Raw genomic sequence first — 23,504 nt, forward strand, 5'->3', positions numbered from 1 at the left:
TGCTGTCCAGCCTCACTTTTCAGAAACATGAACGTTCTCAATTTAAGAAAAAAAAGCCCTTCCTACCACTGACCTTGCAGCAGCCGGCCGCCTACTCAGGGGCTCCCGTGGGCTCCAGCGCACAGCGGCCCTCTCGGGGGCTCAGCCACAGCCCTCTGCTGGGCGGACCTGCCTGTGCTGCCCACAGATGCCCTGCGCTGCACCATTACCTGGGAATAAGCTGCTCTCCTGTTCAGCCACACCCCCGCCCTAACTGGACTTCTTGGGGCCACAGAGGCAGCAGCACGGCCGGCCCAGTTCCGCCCCGCCCCTCTGTGGGCCCCCAGGCCAGCCTCTCCGTTTCTCTCATCCCTGAAGGCCACCCGCCACCTCACATCCAACCTCACACATCGAGAACACTTCCCCGCAACCCTCTCTCCACCACGCCTGCTCCAACCGGCCAGGCTTCTGACCGTCTGGCGTCCCAGACACGTCCCTTCCTGTGCAGGCCTGCCCTGACCACAAAGGATCAGGGTTCCGCGCTCTGTCTCTGGCCTCCCACGGTCCTCAAGCACTTCCTTCCCCATCACACTTTGTTCCAGTTACCAATTCTGGCTGCCCCACTCCCTAAATAGACTCTACCAAAGAGTCTTTCTTTACCCCATCTGTGTGATTCTGATGGGAAAACAAATCCCATAGGCAGAAAACCAGAGTGCAGGAACCTGCAGGGGCCAGGTCCCAGGTCAGCCAACAGTGGGCCAGAACCCATGCTCAGCCTGTCAGACACCCTCTCAGTCTGAGCAAGGGACAAAGGGATGGCGGAAGGTGGTTCTAGCCCAGTCGCTGCAGGGGGAGGGTGGCTTTGGCCGTGAGGTGCTGCTGTGCTTTCCTGTGCCTGGTGCCCTGGGGCTTCGGCCCATTCCCCAGTCTGGCCACCAGCCAACGGTCAGTCCCGTGTGTTCCTTTCCCAACAGCCTCCCAACACGTTCCTTTTCAGGTTGGCCAGAATTGGGAACTCTTGCTTGCTACCAAGATCCCTGACGTGCCCGTTAAGTGTCAAGGTAACACCAGATCAGTGCTTCCCAAAATCAAGTCTTCAAACCAGCTAATTTTCACTGCTCTGCCCCCTCTCCCTCCCCTCTTCCTGGAGCCCATGGTGGAAAAGCTACAGTTGGCAAATCTGTAGGAACAAAGTGGGCCTAAAGCAGTGTCCGAGGATCCATTTGGCCCCAATATCCTATGAGTCCACGGCCATGATGCCGTGCGTGAGATAAAGACCACATCACATGATTCTGAGACAACTATTTCCAGTCTTGGTTCTACCACTTCAAGGGACTTCAGAGAACTAACGAGTAACCTACTCCTCCCTTCAGATCCCGAACCAATTGAGAAAAAAAGATAGGCTTCAGGTAAGTATCAAAATACCAAGTTTTTACAGGTAGAACTGGATCAGAGGCTGGGTCCCTCCACACCAATGACCAGCAGTCAGCAACATGGGATGACCAGCTATAAGAGGTAAAGAACAAGGCCCTGGACCTACCACAGCTGCCTCTTCTCAGAGAGCAAAGAGACACCCTAACCAGGACGATTAGCACCATGGCTGAAGCAAGCAAGGGTCTGTAGATCTTTGGTGCCACCTGTGTTCTCTCTCCATGTAAGCAGGGTGTACCTGTGCCTTTCTTATGGGGTGTGGTGAGGTTGCTACTGTTGGGCTGAGCACAACAGGCCTGTAAATGTGGGGCTGTCATCACCTTAGGATGTGCTGGGCACTGCTCATTAGCTTGGCTCATTGCATCACTGCAAGAACACTAACTCCATAAGGTGAGCTGTTATTATCACCTTTACATACCAGAGGTTAAACAACTCGCCCAGCGTTGGAAATGGAGCCCAGGCCAAGCTCCTGGGCAAGAAGCCACACAGCCTCTGTGGAGCAGAGCAAGTGTCCTCTGGGAACATTCCCTACCCCAGACCCCACCAAGGTCACACCTACATTCCTCCAGAACTTGGCACTGTGCCTTCAGGGTCACAAAGAGGGACTCGGCCAATACAGAAAGACAGAAAGTATCTGAGCAGTGCCTGGGAAAGACGCCAGAGGCGGTGCTGACGCCACAGGGCTGTGCCCCAAGGCCACATACAGGGGCTGTGCCTGGCCAACATCCATCATTCCTCCAGCCCTGACTACTCAGCCAGGTCACGGGGGTCACATGAGCTGCTGTGGGAGGAGCTAAACTAAAGGCCAAGGACTCAGGAGAGGACAGAACAGCTCTTTCTTCAGCAGGAAATGCCCTTCTTCTGTTGGGGCAATTAAAAAATGGGACTCAGGGCAGTGGACTGGCTGGGGTAGCACTGAGCAAACGGGACACTTCTCTGAGGAGTGAGAGCTGGTTCAATTCATTTTGAGAGGTCGTTTTTTTCTGGCCACCACTGTTACCTCCTCTTCTTTTAAAATAAATTTTAATTTAACCAACAAACCTCTTCTTGTTAATCAGAGTCTCTGCTTCCCGGAAGCCTACTGGAACCCAGGGTTCACTGCATACTTGGGCAGCAGGAAGCCTGCTGCCCTAACTTCTGAGCAACAGATAGTTTTGTTCCAAACCAGGCACCACAGATAGAAAACTTTTAGGCAGAGGAAATACTATTTTAGGCAGAGGAAATAATAGCAAAAAATAAGACCCCAGGGGACCAAACCACTTATGGGCCAACTTGCCCCGTGAGAGCTCTCTCATCTGCTGGGGCCAGCCGGGCAGTCCTCCTGAGCACTGAGGACGGGGCAGCCCAGGCCCTGGACCAGACGTGGGCACTAGGCCACATCAGGCCCGAGAGCAGACCCCTGTGCTGGGAGAGGCTGGCAGGCAGGCACACTGGGCCAGAGAGGTGTGTGGGGGGTTGCGTCCCAGCCTAGGGCTTTCACCTCAGTTGCCTGGGGAAGATGGTCCCCTCGACACTCAGGTATGTGAGCTGACAACGGCACTTCCACAGTGCGGCTAGTGAGCAGCGCCGGGAAGCGCAGGGACAGGACAGCGGTCTCTCATGCGGCAGACAGATTAGACAAAGAGTTCTCTCCATCTGTATGTCACGTCACTACGTGCTAAAGTTCTGCTCCCTCAGGATCTCATCAGACCCTCACGAACGACCGCCAAGGGGAGCCAGTATGTGGTACAGTCTGTTTTCCAAAAGAGGAAACCAAGGGTCAGAGAGCGTAAGGACTTATCCAAGACCACAGGGCCGGTAAGTGACGAAGTCCAGGTCAGAAAACAAACATCTGGCCTTCAGTCTGGCACAGTGACAAAAGGACCTGAGCACTCATTTAAAAAAAAATTCTTACTCAGATATGCAATGAGGTCTGAGAATTGTGTCAAAATGATACGGGGGTAAGTAACCAGGAGCACAGATAAAACAAGATTAGTCATGAGTTATCATTTTAACTGGGTGACGATGTGTACATGAGGCTGCGTTGTATTAGTCTCTCTACCTTTCTTTCTCCATAATAAAAGGTTAAAAAAATATTTCGACACTCAACAACATAACTTGATGCCTTAACCCCCAGGAGTCTGAATCAAAAAAGAGAAAAATGGTAGCGTCTTGTGACAACGGAGATTAGCTCAGGGCTCTGACTGTAAGCTCGATCCCAATGACACGCCACCAGTTTTCAAATTCTGGTGTAGGCTGAAGCCCTGCCATAAAGAGACACAGTGACTGCAGAGGCCACTCCGTCCCCTGACCCACCGGATAAGCGGTTGTGGTTTCTCAGAAGCTGGACTGCAAACAACTCAAAGGAGCAGACTGTGTCACACACATTCTTCTGAGAGACTGAATGTACAAACGGACAATAAACGTTATAGAAACAGGGCTCTGATCCACAATCTGCAGCACCCAGCCCAGGGAACCAACCCACCGCCTAGAGTAACCAGCCCAGGAAGCCAGCCTGCTACCTGTAAGTTAGACCTGTAGGAGGTCAGACCACTATCTCTAGCAACCAGCTCAGGAAGCCAGCCATAAGCTCTGTAATAACTGGCTCAAAATGACCAGGTCTTGGGCTTCCCTGGTGGTGCAGTGGTTAAGAATCCGCCTGCCAATGCAGGGGACACGGGTTCGAGCCCTGGTCCGGGAAGATCCCAGATGCTACGGAGCAACTAAGCCCGTGCGCCACAACTACTGAGCCTGTGCTCTAGAGTCTGGGAGCCACAACTACTGAGCCCGAGTGCCGCAACTACTGAAACCCACACGCCTAGAGCCTGTGCTCCACAACAAGAGAAGTCACTGCAATGAGAAGCCCGCGCACCACAATGGAGAGTAGCCCCTGCTCGCCACAACTAGAGAAAGCCCGCGCACAGCAACGAAGACCCAAAGTGGCCAAAAATAAATAAAATAATCTATATTAAAAAAAAATGAACAGGTCTTGATTAATAACTGACAGCTTCCCTAATTTCTGTCCCTGCTTCCAACTTAGGACCAACCTGAGAAAGCCAGGTGTGCTCCCGCAACCAATCACAGCCTGTCCTGCTTCTAGACTGTCCGCCTCCAGCTTCCTGAGCCCACGGCCTCCTATCAGGGCACAGCTGAAGCCTTCCCTTTGTTCCTCTATACAGCTTTCCCACTCCCCTGCCTGCCAGCAAGTCTCCAAAACACAAGTCCCCCTGTCAGAGCAAGCTCTGAATAAACAGCCATTGCCTGTTCTCATCTGAGTGGCCTTCACTGATGTCCACACTCTGTACACGTGGGACTTGGCTCAGCACCCCGTTCCCGGCAGGGGTGAGGAAGGTGGCTGAAAGGCACGGGCAGGCCTGTGGTGCCATAGGAAGGATGACTCCGGCCGCTTTCGTCCGGCTCACTGCAGCCCTCCTCTGAGTCCCCAGCGCCTCGCCCCTGGAGTGCGACACAGCCTCCTCCAGCCTCCCAGCGTCCACCCTAGCCCCCCACCCGTCCTCCACATGCAGCCAGGGTGAAGCCAGATACCCGCACCACCACTGCCAACCTGGAAGCCACCAGTGGCTCCCGTGTGCCCCCTCGCTCTACTCTCAGCCGCGCTGGCCTTCCTGTCACTCACACCCCCACTCAGCACCTGCACTCGTGATCTCCTTCCACGAGTATTTCTGAGAAAATCCCAGCGCGAGAAATGCAGCCTATGGTCTACATAACAATTCCTATCACCCTACTTACCAACATCCTGGATCTTCTGAGGTGAGTTCCCACCCCCACCCCCAGCCCCGGGACCTGAGAGTAGATGGTAGGGGGAGGGACATACAGGAAGGAAGGGGCAGCAAGGCGCATGCACTGGACGTGGAGCAGGAAGTACTCTGTGCCAGGCACTTCACCTAAGTTCCTGTTTAACACTCATGACTTTTCCATGAGGTAGGTAAGATCTCCTCTATAAAACAGAAAGCAGAGACTCAGAAACTGAAGAAAAACACACTTTCCCAAGTCCCTGATTTGAACCTGTGTCTTCAAGAAATGGCTTCCCTATTCCTGCCAGTGGTGTGTGTGGAATCCTGCTGAAGAATCCACTCCCAGCCCTCCCACACACCCACACACCCTCCCTTGTGGCTGGGAGCCAGTATGAAACACTTCCTGGAGCAAATGAAGGCCACGCTTTGGGAGAGCGTGGAGCACACAGAGGCCCCGGCTCAGCAGATCCGCACTGGCCTGGAAGGACTGCTGGGGACCATCTCCCCGCTGGGTTCCTGCGCCGCAGTCATCAAGGGCCGGCTGGAACTTGGACACAGTGAGTCCTTCAAGAGCCAGAGATGTGAAAGCCACAAGAGTTTGTTTCCTCGTGGCTGCAGAGCTTCCAGAACCCAAAGACTCTGGTCTGAGCACATCACAACTGCCTGTTATGAAATTCTGTATGTTGAAAAATTCATCAAGTTGCGTTTGAGATGTTACTTTTCATGCTAATTTTATGCCACTTTTCAGTTATGGTCACAAGCCTAATCCCCCTTGATTAACTGAAAAGGCAAGCAGGCTGACAGCGGTATGCTTATTAACTGTTCATCACGGCCAAAGGGCAGAAATGGACAATGAAATCATTAAAAGCAGGAGGAAAACTTATTTGGAGCCAGCATCTAATCATCGCTGAGTCCTCCTTGGAAAGAGAAGGTGCGTATAAACGTGACTGCAGATACAGGATAGAATACTAAACTGAAAGGTGGACAGCATCACTGCCTCACCACTAACACGTGCCACCCAACGATGAGTCTGAGCCCTGAGGCCTGCAGAGACAACAGCGCAGATGCGGTCATGTAAATCCGCAGGAGGAAAACAAAGCTAGGATGAGGGCAGATGAGAGGTTTGACAAGAACGGAAAATATCTATCATCCATAATGTTCCTCTGACACTGTGTTCCCTAATCTATTTTTGGTACATGCACTTCAGTTCACTGGTGTTTTGCCTGAACGTCATATTACTTATTCTGCTCGCTGAAATAATGTTAAGTCTTAATTTTTTAATCTAAGATTTCAGATATTCTACCTAATTTGTCCTGAGGACAAATTGTATGTGACAACTAAATGTGACACATGACTCTGGGGTGGATCCTTTGCTAAAAAAGACAATATTGGGACAACTGGAGAAACACCAATGGGGTCTGTGGACTAGATGATAGTGATGGATCAATGTTAATGTCAGATTTAATGGTTATCCTGCGGTTATTCAGGAGAATGTCTTTGCTAGAAGGAAACACACCCTAAAGAATGTAGGGGTGATGGAATTTCAGACTGGTAACCTACTCTTAAATGATTCAGGGGGGAAAAAGTTCTTTGTACTATTCTTACAACTCTCCTGTGAGTTTGGAACTATTTCAAATTAAAAAAATTAATTTAGGGCTTCCCTGGTGGCGCAGTGGTTGAGAGTCCGCCTGCCGATGCAGGGGACACAGGTTCATGCCCCGGTCCGGGAAGATCCCACATGCTGCAGAGCCGCTGGGCCCATGAGCCATGGCCGCTGAGCCTGCGTGTCCGGAGCCTGTGCTCCGCAACGGGAGAGGCCACAACAGTGAGAGGCCCGCGTACCGCAATCAATCAATCAATCAATCAATCAATTTAAAAACCCTAGGAGCTTCAGGCAAGGCAGGCCCTCAAAGAATCGGGCACTGACTCAGAAGGCAGCACTGGGCAGTGCTGGGGCCCAGAGTCATTGTGTGAGAAGGGGCTACACAGCACACCAGACTCCCAGGGGTTTCTGCTTCCTGCTTTGTAAGACGAGGAGGCTGGACCCAATGATCCCCTAAAACCCAACTTGTTCAACCAAACAGAACCAGAAAGACCAGCCCCAAAATAGTTTAACAAGGCGAGTAACTCTGAAAGACTCGTTGCTATGAAACTGTGGGCTGTGGCAACTTTCTGCTTCTGCCCAGTAAAACCACATGATCAATGACACACATTCCAACCCAGAGTCAGGTTCAGGTTCAGGGCCCCCTCAGACCCTGAGCTGGGCAACACCATTCCCCGTCAACATCATCAGGAATACCTACTTTCCAAGGGGACGTGGGCCTCCTTCGAAGGCTTCAAAATTCAGGCTTCCATGTTTGTTTTCTTTTTAGGAAATTGAACTAATGAATCTTCCCATAACTACTTGCCAACTCTCTTGGGAGTCAGACTTCACGGTACACGAAGGTTCAACAGCCATTGAGAATGAAATCCAGTGCTACCGTGTCATCTATGACAAGAAAAAAGGACCTACTACCCAGACATCACTGGATCGGTTTTTCAGGAGGGTAGATAGAATTGAACCCAGCAAGGAACCAGACCCTGTGCCATCAGCGTCAGGCATGAGTGACATTGCAGCCTGCCCTCCATCTCCTATTGCTGACGATCCTTCAGCTCTATCGTCTCCCACCTCCTCTCCCTCCTCCAGTCAGTAACTCTTCTTGCCTGTTCACTCAACGCCAGCGCCTGTGTGGCAGGTGTTGTACTGCACTGCTGTACTTTTCAAGGTACTGTACTGTAAGATTATAAATGTTTTCTTTATTTTTTGTTTGTTTTTTATGTATTATTTTTGTGAAAAGTATTACAAACCTATTACAGTACAGTACTATATAGCCGATTGTGTTAGTTGGGTGCCTAGGCTAACTTTGCTGGACTTACGAACAAACTGGACTTAAGAACGCGCTCTTGGAATGGAACTCGTTTGTATGTAGGGGACTTACTGTAATTAAACAGTTAATCCCGCTAGGGGATTGTAAGTAAAGAAAAAGGTACTGGTGACCTCTGGAAGTTAATGATGACTCAAGAAAGCAGACTTGCTTAGCAACAAAACAATGCAACAGAAGTATGAGACACACCCCAAAACAATAAAATAATGGTGGCATGAGACCCACATCCTACCCATATCCTGACTCAGTAAGTTAATGATTCCTAGGACACACTCCTCTGCATGTACTAAAAACAAAAATATAAGGAAAAGGTGACATTATACCAAAACCTGAGATGATTTAGCATTTTTAGCATATGTTACTGCCTTTTTGCTCATTTCCATAGTGCCACGACAGTCCTGGCTTGACCAAGTAGGGACAAGAAAACTCCCCTGGCCAACCTGTAGGAGGAGCTGATGATGGAAGCCTGACGGCTACTCTAGAATGAGGAAGAGGGTGGCCTTTACCCCCTCCCCACTTTTCCTTTGATTATAAAACTGGCCCACTAAGTTCTCGGCACATGGCACCCTCTTGCCCGTCCGCTACTTGTAACCTCACAAGCGTCCTATTCTAATAAATCACTTCTATCTATCACTTTGCCTTTCACTGAATTCTTTCTGCACTGAGACATAAAGAACCGGAGCTCCTAGGAGACCTCCCTGAAACGCCACCTAGTGGTTTCAATTTGACTGAAACTGAGTTGAATCTATATATCATTTGGGGAAAACTGGTATCTTAGCGATACTGAATTTTCCAGCCCATGAACATGGCATGTCTCTCCATCTATTTAGATCTTCCTTAATTTCTCTCAGCAATATTTTGTGGTTTTCAGTTTACAGACCTTACAAATTTTTGTCAGATTTATTCCTAAGTACTTCATATTTTTGATGCTATTATAAATGGTGCTTTAAAAAATTTTTCAGTTTCTGATGATTCACTGCTAACACACAGAAATGCAACTGATTTTTGTATATCTTGTATCCTGCAACTTTACTAAACCCACTTATTAGTTCTAGTAGCTTTTTCAAAGATTCCATCACATTTTCTACGATGATCGTGTCTGTGAATAGACACTTTTACGTCTTCCTTTCCAATGTGGGTTTTTTTTTTCCCTTGCCTGAGTGCACTGGCTAGAACCTCTAGTACAATGGTGAACAGAAATGATGAGAATGGACGTTCCTGTCTTGCTCCTGATATTAGGGGAAAAGTATTCAGTTTCTCACAATTAAATATGTTAGCAGTAGTTTTATATAGATCCCCTTTATTGGGTTAAGGAAGTTCCCTTCTTTTCCTACTTGCTGAGGGGTTTTTTTTTTTTTTTGTGGTACGCGGGCCTCTCACTGTTGTGGCCTCTCCCACTGCGGAGCACAGGCTCCGGGCGCGCAGGCTCAGCAGCCATGGCTCATGGGCCTAGCCGCTCCGCGGCAAGTGGGATCTTCCTGGACCGGGGCACGAACCTGTGTCCCCTGCATCGGCAGGCGGACTCTCAACCACTGCGCCACCAGGGAAGCCCGTTTTTTTTTTTAAATCAGAAACAGATGTTAGATTTTTCAACTCTGTGCAGACAGTTGTTGATTCCTCTCTCCTGCTCTAATGCCTGAGGTCCTGTTTATCTTGCTTACACCCTGCTCCTGAGGATCGCTTTCATTTTCTGTAAGAAACTTCTGCTTCATCATGCCAGGGTAGATGTTGGATTTTGTCAAATGCTTCTTCTGCACCTACTGAGATGATCATACGGTTTTGCTTTTTTAGTTTGTTAATGTGGTGAATTACATTGATTGATTTTCAAATGCTAAACCAACCCTGCATTCTTGGGGTAAACCCCACTTGGTCATATTACATCAGCCTTTTTATATATTGCTGAATGAGATTGACAAAAACTGTGTTTAGAATTTTAGCATCTACATTCATGAGGGATCTTGGTCTTTAGTCTTCTCTCTTTGCGATGTCTTTGGTTTTAGTATCAGGATAACGCAAGCCTAACAGAATGAGTTGGGAAGCGTTCCCTTCTCTTCAATTTTCTGGAAGAGTGAGGGTGGAATTGGTATTACTTCTTCCTTGAATGTTTGGTAGAATTCACCAGGGAAGCCATTTTGGGCCTGCAATAGGCACTATTCCCAGCCCCGTGTGAACATGCCACATTGTTTCCCTAATTCCTTCTTTCAACTGGTTCTTTCCTTAGCCTCAGGTAGTTCCCGTGCTGATCAGTTCTCAGCTGGATCCTTGATGGGGGTGGAGGGGCACTCTATAGATCTCTACTTTTCTCTCTGTGCATCTCTCTTCTCCAGTACAGTTCTCTGTCCTACAAACCCTAGCTGCTTTCATCTCCTTGAACTCTCAGCTCCATCTCAACTCAGAGTGTCTGTCTAGCTCTGCCTGGTTTCCCCTGTGCCATGGTCTGAAAGTGCTCTCACAGCAGTGAGCGGACGCAACTGTAGGGCGCAACCCAATTCTCCCTGTGGTATAAGAAAGATACTTGCAGGTGGGAGGGAGGGAGACGCAAGAGGGAGGAGATATGGGGACATATGTATAGCTGATTCACTTTGTTATGAAGCCGAAACTAACACACCATTGTAAAGCAATTATACCCCAATAAAGATGTTAAAAAAAAAAAAAAAAGAAAGAAAGAAAGATACTTGCTCTTTGTCCCTGGTTCCTGGCACAGAGCTCCTAAAACACTTGAAATTTCCTAAGTGATAAGGTGATAGGCATGTCTTTTGTTCTAATGAGATGACTCTTGGCAGGTCCCTAAACAACTTCAGGATGGGGGTTGGCTGCCAGAAAGACCAAGCCTTGATTACATGCCTGGAACTTTCGGCCCCATCCCACAACTCTGGGCAGAGGAGACTGAGCTAATCACCAACGGCCAATGATTTAATCAATCATGACTACGTGATAAAACCCCCATTAAAAAAATCCCTAAATGTTGAGATCTGGAGCGCTTCCGGGATGGTGAACACATCCAGGTGCTAGGAGGGTAGAACACCCAGAGAGGGCACGGAGGCTCCAAACCACCCCTGCCCCATGCATCTTATCCATATGGCTGTTCTTGAGTTGTATCCTTTATAGTAAACCAGCAAATGCAAGTGAAGTGTCTTCCTGAGTTTCATGAGCCATTCTACCAATGTATTGAACCTGAGGAGGGCATCATGAGAACCCTGATTTATAGCCAGTGAGAAGTATGGGTGGCCCAGGACTTGAGACTGGCATCGTAAGTAGGGGCAGTCTTGTGGGACTAAGCCCCTCACTGGTGGGATCTGACTCTAACTCCAGGTAGGTAGTGTCAGAACTGAACTGAGTTCCTGGACACTCAAGTTGGTGTCCAGAGAACTGGGGAGGTAGTGCTGGGAAAAAAAAATGCATATTTGGTGTCAAGAGGGAAAAACCCTCATGCCTACCTCTCAAGAGATCACTGTCCTTCACTGGCTAATGACCGGTGTTGCATGTTTTTGTCCATTTTTTGATTGTTTCAGACAGGAAGGTAAATTAGTCCCTGTTACCCTATCTTGGTCTAAAGTGGAAATCCTCAAATCCAAGTCTTCTTAACCACCACTCCCCAGGCCTCCTGTACTTACTCCCATCAAGGGGGCTTATACTGGAATCGTCTGATTCCGTGTCTGATTCCAGGTCTGACTCACGAAACCCAAGGCGAAGCAAAAGTTTATCTCTGTGTCAAGTTTATCTCTTGCACAGAGGCCTGGCCCACTGGAGAGTCTCAGGAAATGGTGCTGGATGGCCACATGCTTGTACACAAACCCTGGTTCAAAATCTAAGGTGCTCCAATGCCAGGAAGAAAGGCCAAGGCTTTATACCAGGACATCAGAAAAAAATTGAAATTCTTCACTAGCCAGAGATGTGGGAAGTTGGCCTTCCCCTAGTGACAGTAAAAGGAGAGCCCAAGCAAGAGCCCAGAATAGGAAGTGCTTTGACAAAAGGGACAAATGCTCTGGGAAACTGAAACTTGCAGTTTCAAATACTCCTTTGTTTCATCATTCTCTGGGAACCTAAATATTTTTCTAGTTGGTAAAAGGGGAATTTCCTAGGAATCTCTTCAAAAGATAGGAGATTAATAATATTGGTCTTACAAGTTTTTACTTAATTTTAGATAATTTCATTCCATCATCCCTCAGTTTAAAAATCTCTCAAATAACATTAACACTTGGAAACAAGCTTTTCTCTCTCTCTCTCTTTTTTTTTTAATGAACGATGGGAGAAAACACCTATAGTTCTATCCTGACTACCCTAGCCATAACCATATCTTGATGCACAGAAATGGTACATAAAGTGTGAAGAATAAATCAATTCCTAGACACATTTTACAGGACTTTCCTAAATTAGGTCATGACAACTTTAAAGGTCAAATAAAGGCAAAACCACTTTCATTCTTAGTGCCCAGGCATCATACAGCTCCTTCCAGTGAGCTCTGAAACTTCCCCTCAACAATAAAGCTCACACTCAGGACTCAGATGAGAAACTAAAAGGGAAAAGGAACTGTCACGTAGGTAAAATTAAGAAAAGCATGATTCTGCCCATCACTAAAGGACATTGAGGGCCAAGTTTAAAGTCCTGCTGTGTTTTTTTAAAGAGCAAGAGAAGGTAGCTTGACAGATGTAATATTCCCTTTCCATAAAGGAGGCTCTCACCAAAGACCCCAATCCACCACAGTACAGGCAGTTAGAGCAAACATATTTTCACCAGAAGGAGAGTCTCAAACACAGCAATAATTATGTCACTCTCCTGCTTCAAATCCTTCTAGAAGTCTGCAATATCCACAGAATTAAATTAAAAAAAAAAACCATTACTATGGTGTACAATTATGAGTTCTTCATAACCTGTAAACCTACGTACCACAAGAACCTGTTCTCTTCCCACACGGCATATGTTCTTGTCCAGAGTTTCCCAAGGTTTGTAGGTCAATTAAGTTTGGAGACAGAAGATTAAACAGAGTTTAAAAGGATTCCTTACTGTAGGGCCCCTCCAAGCTTTTAATTTGTTGATGCGCGCCATCCAGCTCCCAGAATTTCCCGTGAACACCTCACTGGAGCAGCCGCTTCAAACCCTGCCTCTTCTCTACGTGCCACCCTCTTAAGTCTTCCTTCTTCTGCACATCAGGAAGATACTGCTTCTCTCCTCACTGTCTTCCCTCTTACTGCCCTCCCCCCCTCAGCTCCTAGGGATCTGGCTTCTGCCTCTGTCAGGCCACAGACTGCAGTTCTCGAAATGTGTCACCTTGTCTTGGGTCCCTTCACCGGTGCACCCAGGGCCCCTCCCACACCTTTCCCCACCCCTCTCGACTTAGCTGACTACTTCTTTTGAAAATTAAAAATACAGAAAGACAAAAACATAGAATAAAAAACAAATACTTAAATTCCTGTTAATCAGTCAGAAGGACAACCATTAGACTATGCTGACAATGCCATGTTTGTCTTCTTTTTAATAAAAGAACAAAACAGGGTAATGATGAAGTATCCTTTGATTTCTAGTGACAAAACGATCCCACGCCTCCTCTCCCCAAAGGCAAGCACACTTATGGTGTACTGCACATCCTTCTAGAATCCACTTTTATATTTTTACACACAGATGTATGTATTCATGAACAATAAAGATCGTGAAGTTTTACAAAAACACTTAGCACAATGACATCATACAATAGGTATAATTTATCAACTTTCTTTTTCACTCAACAAGATCTACCCATACTGACACTCAGTCAGTAAGATCTACCAACATTGATTTCACTGATCTATCAAAATGGATCCTCTTGCTTCTACTGCTACCTCCAGTTATTGAAGCCAGGCCCTGTCTCTAAGTGCTCCGCATGTGTTATCTTACTTACCTCTCCCGACAACCCACTGAGAAGATGCTCCCAATGCCCACAGCTGGCACAGAGCAGGGATGGCACTTCACCGATCTGGCCAAGTCCAAGGCTGTGCCCTTCACCCCTGTGCTAAGGTGCCCTCTTCCTATCAATAGCCAATGCAGCGCCTTCCGTGCCAGGTGTTTTGTATGTATTATGTCTCTTAATCCTCTGAACCACCCCAGGCATGAAGTACAAATGATTATCCTCATTATAGAGATGAAGCAACTTGGACTGGAGAAGGTGCTAGAGCTTTGGTGTGAACCATGACTATCCAGCTTCAGAGTCCAAGTTCTTAGCCACTGGGCTAAATTTCAGATTTACTTTAAAAAAATAAAAAGTTGAAGATGAGATGAGAAAGGTGGGCTGGCATGAGATGGTGAGAGACTTGAACGCCCAGGTCGGCAGTATCGGTTGACTGGGTACGTGGTGTTGGTCCAGTGTCACTAGTCCCTGATCACACGGTGGCAGAGCAGCCTGGGAACAGGGAAACGATACTCACGGTCATGGACCTTATAGCAGTGCTTCTGCAAGCGCTGGACGTCCCACTCCTCCAGCACGCCGTGAGTCATCAGCAGCTGCAGGAACCGCCGGTGGACATCAGTCATGACGCCCATTCTCCTCGTGCTGCCCTGCATGGATGGAGGAACTAAAAAAGAAGCAAAGGCAATCCAGTCATGTCTGAGCACCAAAAGCAACGTTCCACGGTCTGTTCCAATTTACATTAACAGATAAAAGTTTGTTATGGTTTTTAAAATCTAGTTCATCACGCTGAATAGTACAAAGATGAAAAGGACACGAGTCAGGGGTGAGGCAAATTAGTACTGGGCAGTGGTGAGAAGTATGGACTCTGGAAGCAGCCAGAAAGCCTGGATTCACAGGCCGCTCCACCACGGAGGTGTGTGAAACGGGGACACTTAACCTCCACGTGCTTCAGTTTCTGATTTGTTAAGTGAGAATAGTGATAGAAACGTCTTCACTAGAATTACTATGAGGATTAAATGAGTAAATACACATAAAAGCCTATAACACTATAAGTGGAGTATAACCTTTAAAAATTGTGAATCACTCTGTTGTACACCTGAAACTTACATAATATTGTGTATCAACTATACCTCAATAAAAAAATACATATAAGAGCCTGGTAACAGACTAGACACTAAAAAAAAAATTTGAGCTATTTTTACTAGTAGACACTTCTGGGTCTGAAACTTGGCTCAGCCTCCTACCAGATCTATGGCCTGGGATAAATTTAGCTGAGGCCCCATTTCTCACTATAAAATCAGAATAACTTTCACTGCTTAGAGAACTACTAGTAAACACTTAATAAATGCTAGTTTCCTTCTCCTTTCCCAAACCACTAATAAAACAACTGTCATGCTAGGACTGCAAGGTGTTTTTCAACATCTCCTGCTCTCTACTAAAACGCTAACTTTCCACAAAGATCAGAGCTGATAAAAGGACTGCACAAGCCCTGATCAAAAAGCCTTCCCCGGTGGCACAGTGGTTGAGAGTCCGCCTGCCGATGCAGCGGACGCGGGTTCGTGCCCCGGTCCGGGAAGATCCCACATGCCGCGGAGCGGCTGGGCCCGTGAGCCATGGCCGCTGAGCCTGCGCGTCTGGAGCCTGTGCTCCGCAAGGGGAGAGGCCACAACAGTGAGAGGCCCGCGTACCGCAAAAAAAAAAAAGCCTGCCCCTGCCACAGAGAGGTGGCGCAGTGCAGCAGCTAAGACCTGAGGGCGAGAACTAGACAGGTAGCTTTGAGACCTGTGCCTGCCAGACCCACCTGATCTTAAGAATCACCTAACCTGTGTATTAAAAATGCAGACCCCCAGGTCTTTTCTGGAGGTTCTGACTGCAGAGGGGCTTGAAATTCTGAGGTTTTAACATCCACTTCAGGTGATGCCATGATCTTATACGAAAGTCGCTGTTACCTTAAGCAAATATAACACAGACACATTTTTAGCTAATATGCTTAATCTCAGTCTTTTCTTCTATAAAATGGGGATAATACGATCTTTAAAGAATAAAATGCAGTTTAAATGAGATATGACTACCAAGGATTTGCCAAGAACTAGCTCTAGGAGATACGCAAAAAGGCTAGTTACTGCTCTTTTTAAATGGCATCATCAGCTGGGCCTCAGAGCTGGGAAGATGCACCATCTCATGACCGGTTTCTCTGACTGCCTGCTAGCTCTCCTTGAGAATATCTCACCAGCATCTCAACCTCAACCAATCCTAAACCAGACTAATCTCCTCCTTCCTCAACCCCTTCCTCCCCCCGAGTCCTCTTCGAGAATCATCTGGTTTGGGTGTTACAGTCCACGCAGACATACAGACACCACAGACCTGAGCATCAAACCCTGATCATCCTCTCCTCTGAGGCTGACTAGATCCAGCCAGTCCCCAAGTCCTGCCAAGTCTATTTCCTATCACTAGGATCAGGTACCTTCATTCATCCATTCTATTTTTAGGTATTGAGTACCCCTTATTTGCCAGTGATTGTTCCAGACACAAGAACAGAATACGCTGGGCTGAGGAATTTGGACTTTTACCCTAGAAACTCTGGAGATTCAGGCTTTCCAAACTAAGGGTCTTTAAGTAGATGACAGAGCCAGGCTGTTAAACCAGATCAAAAACTTGTCAAATTGAATAATTAATAAAACCTAGCTATATGACATAGAAGTTACTTCTAAAACATAAGAATGCCAAAAAATTTACAGTAAAAGTATAGGAAAATATACACTCTGTGAACTAACCAAAAGACAGCTGATGTGGCTATATCAATATGACACAAAACAGACTTAAAGGCAGAAGCATTACTAGAGATAAGGATGGTCCCCATAAAATGATAAGAAGGTTCAGTTCCAAAGAAGCCATAACAATTTTAAATATTTAAGCACATAATAACAGAACCTCAAAACAGTTAACAGACCTACAAAAATAAACATACAAATCCATAACCATAGTGGGAGATTCTAAGATATCCCTCTCCATCATTGATAAATGAACAAAAAAATGTGTGTAGAGAGAAGATTTGTAAAACACAACAAAAAACTTAATCTGATGGACATGTATAAAACATTGTACTCAACAGCTACAGAATACACAATCTTCAAGCATACCTGGAACAATTTTGCAAATTGCCACATATGGGTCAGAAAGTAAGTCTTAGCGAACTATAAAAGACTGGTCTCATACAGAACATATTCTCTGACTGCAATGCAATAAAGGTGGGGACCAGAAAACAGAAAGAAAAGTAGAAAAACTGTTTAAAATTTAAGAAACACACACTTAATCCTTTATCAAAGAGGAATTGTTAATGGAAATCAGAAAATATTTTGAACTGAAAATAAAATATTACACATAGAAATTGGTGGGGGGCAACTAAAACAGTAGAGAGAAATTAATAGCCTTAAATGTTTATATATAAATATATATTTTGGGGGGAGGGAGGTGTGAAAATTAGTGAGTTAGACATCCATCTGAAGCTATAAAAATAATAACAGCAAATTAAATCCAAAGAACGCTAAAGAAAGAAAATAATAAAGACCAGAAATTAATGAAATAGAAAATAAGTGCATATCTGAAAAGATCAATAAAACCAAAATTATTCTTTGAAGGCACTTAGTAAAAGTGACAGACCTCTGACAAGATTTTCCGACAGAAAACTTATAAATAAATAATATTTGGAATGAAAAAGGGAAACTAATTGCAGACACAAACATTTTAAAAAGATATTATAGACAACTTAAAATAAGCTGTATTTTAAATATGTACAAAGTCATAGGAAATTCATTCAAAACTGACTAAAGATAATTTAAAAACCTAAACAATTTCATAACCATTCAAGACATTTTATGGGAAATTTATCTTCCCACAAAGAACACTTCAGGTCCCAATGGATTTATCAAGAAATCCTACCAAACATTCTAGAAACAAATCATTTCAAATGTTACATAAACTATCCCAGAGCCAGAAAAAGAACAAACCATCCCCAAAGCATCTGATGAAGCTGACCTAATTTGGGCACTGAAACCTAACAAAGACTGCAAAAGAAGGTAAAATGAAAATCCGTTATCTTTCATGAACAAAGCAAAAATGTTAACATACCGAACCTAGCAATGTAAAAAGGACAATATATTGTGATCGTGTGGTTTATCCCAGCAATGGTTAAACATCTGAAAGTCCATCAAATGTCATAAAAAGAAACAAAATTGAGTTATTTACAGTGAGCAGGATGGACCTAGAGTCTGTCATACAGAGTGAAGTAAGTCAGAAAGAGAAAAACAAATACCGTATGCTAACACATATATATGGAATCTAAAAAACAAACAAAAAAATGGTTATGAAGAACCTAGGGGCAAGATGGGAATAAAGACGCAGACCTACTAGAGAATGGACTTGAGGACAAGGGGAGGGGGAAGGGTAAGCTGGGAAAAAGTGAGAGAATGGCATGTACATACATACACTACCAAATGTAAAATAGATAGCTAGTGGGAAGCAGCTGCATAGCACAGGGAGATGAGCTCCGTGCTTTGTGACCACCTAGAGGGGTGGGATAGGGAGGGTGGGAGGGAGACGCAAGAGGGAGGGGATATGGGGATATATGTATATGTATAACTGATTCACTCTGTTATAAAGCAGAAACTAACACACCATTGTAAAGCAATTACACGCCAATAAAGATGTTAAAAAGGGCTTCCCTGGTGGCGCAGTGGTTGGGAGTCCGCCTGCCTATGCAGGGGACGCGGGTTCGTGCCCCGGTCCCGGGGGATCCCACGTGCCGCGGAGCAGCTGGGCCCGTGGGCCGTGGCCGCTGGGCCGGCGCGTCCGGAGCCTGTGCTCCGCGGCGGGAGAGGCCACGGCAGTAAGAGGCCCGCATACCGCAAAAAAAAAAAAAGATGTTAAAAAAAAATGTCATATGTCAATAATATCTCAATAAAGCTGTGGCGGGAGAGAAAAACCAATCAGTGTGAGCCACTACATTAATAGAAAGGAGAAAAAGCATACAATCATCTTAATAGATGCAGAAAATATAGTTGATAAAATTCAACATTTGTTCATACTAAAAATTCTTTAACAAACTTGGAATAGAAGGAAACTTCTACAAAAACCCACAGCACACATAACACTTAAAGGATGAAATGTTCAAAGCATTCACTTTAAAATCCAAACTGATCCAATGCAATTGAATCAATACAATTCCAATCAAAATCCTCACAGGCTTTGTGTACATGTCTCTGTGTGACTTGACAAGATGGTTCTAAAATTTACATAGAAAATGTAAAGGCAAAGCAGCAAAGACATTCTTAGAGAAGACAAAGGCAAGAGGACTTGTCCTACCCGGTACCACGACTTATTATACAGGTAGAGTAATGAATAATGGGTGATAATGGTACAGAAATGGACAAATAAGGCCAATGGAACAGAATAGACAACTAAGAAATAGAAATGGGGCCCCGCATACCGCAAAAAAAAAAAAGAAATAGAAATGTATACATATATGGATACTTGGTATGTTGAAGAAATGGAACTCCAGATCAAAGCAGACTTTTCAATGAAAGGTGCCAGAACAACCCATTATTCATACGTGAAAAAATATAAAACTAGACCCTTCCTTCACATTATGCACAAAACTCAATCCTTGAGGATTAAGGTCATAAGAAAGGAAACACAATAAAACTTTTAGACAACAATATAGGAGTGTATCTTTATGACCCAAAGGTAGGGAAAGCAGAATTTCTTTAAAAGATATGAAAAGTACAAACCATAAAAGAATATACTGATAAATCCGATTTGTTAAAATTAAGAACCTCTGTTCATCAAAAATACAGAAAGTGGGGGAGAGAGAGACAGAGACAGAGAGACAAAAGACAAGCTCAAACTGGAAGGTATCTGAAACACATTTAAGCCACACACAAAAGATTCAGAATATATAAAGAAATCTTACAAATCAGTAAGGGTAAGGCAATGTAAGAGAAAAATGAGCAAGAGAAAATTTATGAAAAGAATGCACAAATGACTAATAAATACATAAAGAAATGTTCAATGTCATCAGGCAAATGAGTATTAAAACCATAGTGATTAATATTTCACCCGTCACCAGAAAGGCATAAATTCTTAAGAATGGCTGAGGCTGAAACTTTCATCCACTGCTGGTAGAGTATAAGCCCTTATAACCACTTCAGACATTGATTTGATATCACTAAAAATCTGATATCCCCAGAAATCTACTATGAGGTATATACCTTACAGAAACTTCCACATTTACCCCAGGAAGTATGTTTATGAAGCATGATGTAATAGCAAAAATCTGGCAACAGTATAAGTGCCAGTCAACTGAAGAACACCTACATAAAGCCTTTCTAATCATACCATGGAATTCAAAACAGCAATGAAGTAGAGCTACTCATAGTAACATGGATGCATCTCATAAATGTAATGTTATGTGCAAAAATCAAGTCACACAAAATATATATTTGGATCCCATTTATATAAAATCTAAAAACTAGCAAAACCCTACACTGCATTCATGAGCAATACTAAAAAGTACAAGGAAAAACAAGGGAATGATAACACAATATTTAGGGCAGTAGTTATCTTTAGGGAGGGAAGAAAATGATTCAGTGGCGGCTTTGAGGATATGACAATGTACTATTTTTTAACTTGGTGGTGTGTGGATGGTGTTCACTGTACTTTTGTTCTTCAAACTTATATCACACATTTTTATAGGTGGGTAACTTATCTTAATAAAAAAAAAGAAAATTATATAAGTATGTTAAGGAACAGCCAAAATAAATGTTATAAGAAGGAGGTATAGAACAGTATACAATGCTATAATTTGGGGGAAAGGGGTGGGAAAATGAGGGTGAAAGATACATATAGGCTTGTTTATGCAGAGAAGTCAGTAGTCTCTATGAAAGGGGGGGTGTATCACCATTCAAATAATTTAAAAATAGAAATGTTTGTGGAATAAGCAAATCTCAAACATAACAACTATCTGTGCCAAGTGCTAGACACAGTATTAATGTTCCACATTCACAGTCTCATTTCATCCTCCCCAGAACCTTATGAGGAAAGCATTACTGACCCCATTTTACAGATGAGGAAACTGAGGCTGAGAGGGCACAAGGCGACACAGCGTTAGTGATGGAGACAGGGAAGTGACCATACAAAAGCAGGGTGAGGAACTGTGGCAGCCTCAGTCCGAATTAGTGAGAAATATGAGTGAACGATAAAATTATGATCCAGATCCCTTATCTGCAATTTTCAAATCTCGAAAGATCTCAAAACTAATCTTTTAAGTTTCAAAACCTGACCTAAGGTGAGACTATTTATGGTTGTTGTTTACCCCTTTCGCGTAAATATGCACATATTTAGCTGTGAGAAAAGTAATGTATTTGATCACAAGACATTGCCCCAGACCCCGTTGAAGATACGACAGAACATATAATATATGCGCCATATTACCTTTCGAAAATCCGAGAAATTCGGGATTCTGAACACATCCAGCCTCAGGGCTTTAAAATAAGGGGCTGTGGACTTGTACAAAGTAAGAAGTTCTGTACCCAAAATAGAGGGGAAGCACAGAGGCCGGCGAGACTAAGAGGGTGGTCAGTGAAGGCCCTATTTTACGTATTCAGTTTAGACAGAATTTTGTATTTTGCTTTTTCAACTAATATTATGATTTAAAGTATTTTTTCACCTCATATTACGTTTTTAAAATGTCTGTCTGCGTGTGATGGACGAGCTTCCGGTCTACCTAGCTCTGCCGCCCCTCACGGGGCCTCAGTTTCCCCATCAGGAATTGAGAAGCCCCAGTCCCCGGGCCTCGGAGCCACACTGTGGCACAGCACGCGGACCGACCCCCGGGGCCTGACCCCCACCGGCCGTCCGCCCCTCGCCTTCCTGAGCGACACTCTTCCTTCCCTGTCAGCCTCGCGCCCCCGCGCCCCGATTACCCACCACAGCGCTCAAGCACAGCCCACACTGCCGGCGGCGAAGGCGAAAAGGCGGGCTCGGCCCCTCCCTCGGGGCGGGGCTAACGGGGACACGGCGCTCCCATTGGTGACTGTAGCAGATTTGTCCCTCCCACCGGGTGACTCACTTCCTGTTCTCCAGCCCGCGCCGTTGCCTTGGAATCGCGGGATCCGTCCGTGAGGGCGGGAGTTAGCGCATCTAAGCGGCTCTCGGTACCTTACAGGAAAGGGCTTCCGCTTCTCGTCCTCCGCCTCCCGCTCCGCAGTGGCACTCCGCGGCCCAAAATGGGGAAGAGCAAGAATGCAGTATGCCCTCTTCAATGGGCGCGATTCCGTGGGCACAAGTTAGTGCCCCGTCCCGGGCCTCAGTTTTCCCATCTGTAGAACTGACAGTGTGGCCTCATGGTCAAGAAAGAGGCCTCTGTTGTCTTATAGCGTGCGCTAGAATCCTGACTGTCACTTACTAGTTGCCAGATCTTGGGCAAGTCATGGAGCTGCACTGAGCCTCAGGTTCTTCTTCTGTCTAGTAGGGATAATAATAGTCCCTATGAAATAGTGTGTTTGTGAGGTTTTAAGAGATAATGGGACATGGAAGTGCTGATTAAATGTTAGCTACTGTCCTACCTGGGCATTGTTGTGAGAAGTAAATGAAGTTATTAACAGAGGTGAATGGACTGTTTTGCGTCTCCAGGGCACTCATTTTACAAACGTTTGTATTCCAGTCCCTGGTCTGAGAGCTGGTCGTGCAGTCTAGCAGGGGCAACAGGTAACAGGTAACTAATTATAGACCAGTAGAAAGTGCAAGTGTCAATCCCTGTGATGATATCTTCAAGTCCCTACTTGGCGGGTTACCACTCCTGTGGTCTTGGGCAACTTCTCAGTCTCTCTGGACCTCAGTTTTCTCATCTACTGCGGGAGGAAACCAGCAGAGTACTGTGGTTAAAAACTTGAGCTCTGGAGCTGGACTGTCTGGACTTCAAACCTGGTTCTTAAACTCAGAATCCCTGAGACCCAGGGCAAAGTACTGAAGCTCTCTGCCTCAGTTTGCTGCCTCTATAAAGCAGGATAATAATAGCACTTTGTTGATAGGATTGTTGTGAAGATTGAATGAGTTAATACATGCAAACCACTCAGAGGTGTGTCTGGCACGTAGTAAATCCTCAATAAATGTGAACTTCCATTACTAATACAGTACCTTGTAAATTGTCCTAGGGGCAGTCGAATAAGAAAAGAACAGCCCTAATGAGACCATCCATGTTTTATTTACTCTGCACAGTTTTGGCAAACTTTCAATTCATAACCTATATTTAAAGTTGAGGCATTTCACGTAAAACCCTAGGGTATCTGACAGCTCTTGAAAAATGGGGCACTGTAGTGACAATCAGCCAGCATTCTCCCATGGCAGTGCTTGTTCGGAGCTTGGTAGAGACTGCACCCCTTCGTAATGAATTGTGTGTTTTCCTAGTGTGTGGAGGGATAAAAACTGAGGACCACGAGTAGAAAACGCTGGGGACATTTCAGGATCAAAGGGACAAGAAAGAAGGTAGAAAGACCAGAA

General features: G+C 45.4%; 1 protein-coding gene across 3 annotated transcripts in view; it reads right to left on the reverse strand.

The window, feature by feature from the left end:
* The window catches only part of NSMCE1 (NSE1 homolog, SMC5-SMC6 complex component), a 33,021-nt gene extending 11,026 nt beyond the window's left edge, over positions 1 to 21,995 (reverse strand). Inside the window, exons 1-2 of one of the 3 annotated variants that reach the window (XM_060122167.1) lie at positions 21,933 to 21,995; positions 14,467 to 14,613 (exon numbers count right to left, since the gene is read on the reverse strand). In XM_060122167.1, the coding sequence (XP_059978150.1) occupies positions 14,467 to 14,602 (136 nt within the window). In that variant the 5' untranslated portion in view covers positions 14,603 to 14,613; positions 21,933 to 21,995. Of the gene's footprint in view, positions 1 to 14,466; positions 14,614 to 15,487; positions 15,581 to 21,437; positions 21,456 to 21,932 lie in introns of those variants that run through there. The other 2 variants (XM_060122166.1, XM_060122168.1) reach the window with 2 other exon arrangements.
* Positions 21,996 to 23,504: the final 1,509 nt, after the last annotated feature.

The sequence above is a fragment of the Lagenorhynchus albirostris genome, chromosome 15, assembly GCF_949774975.1.
Source record: "Lagenorhynchus albirostris chromosome 15, mLagAlb1.1, whole genome shotgun sequence".
Lineage (NCBI taxonomy): Eukaryota > Metazoa > Chordata > Mammalia > Artiodactyla > Delphinidae > Lagenorhynchus > Lagenorhynchus albirostris.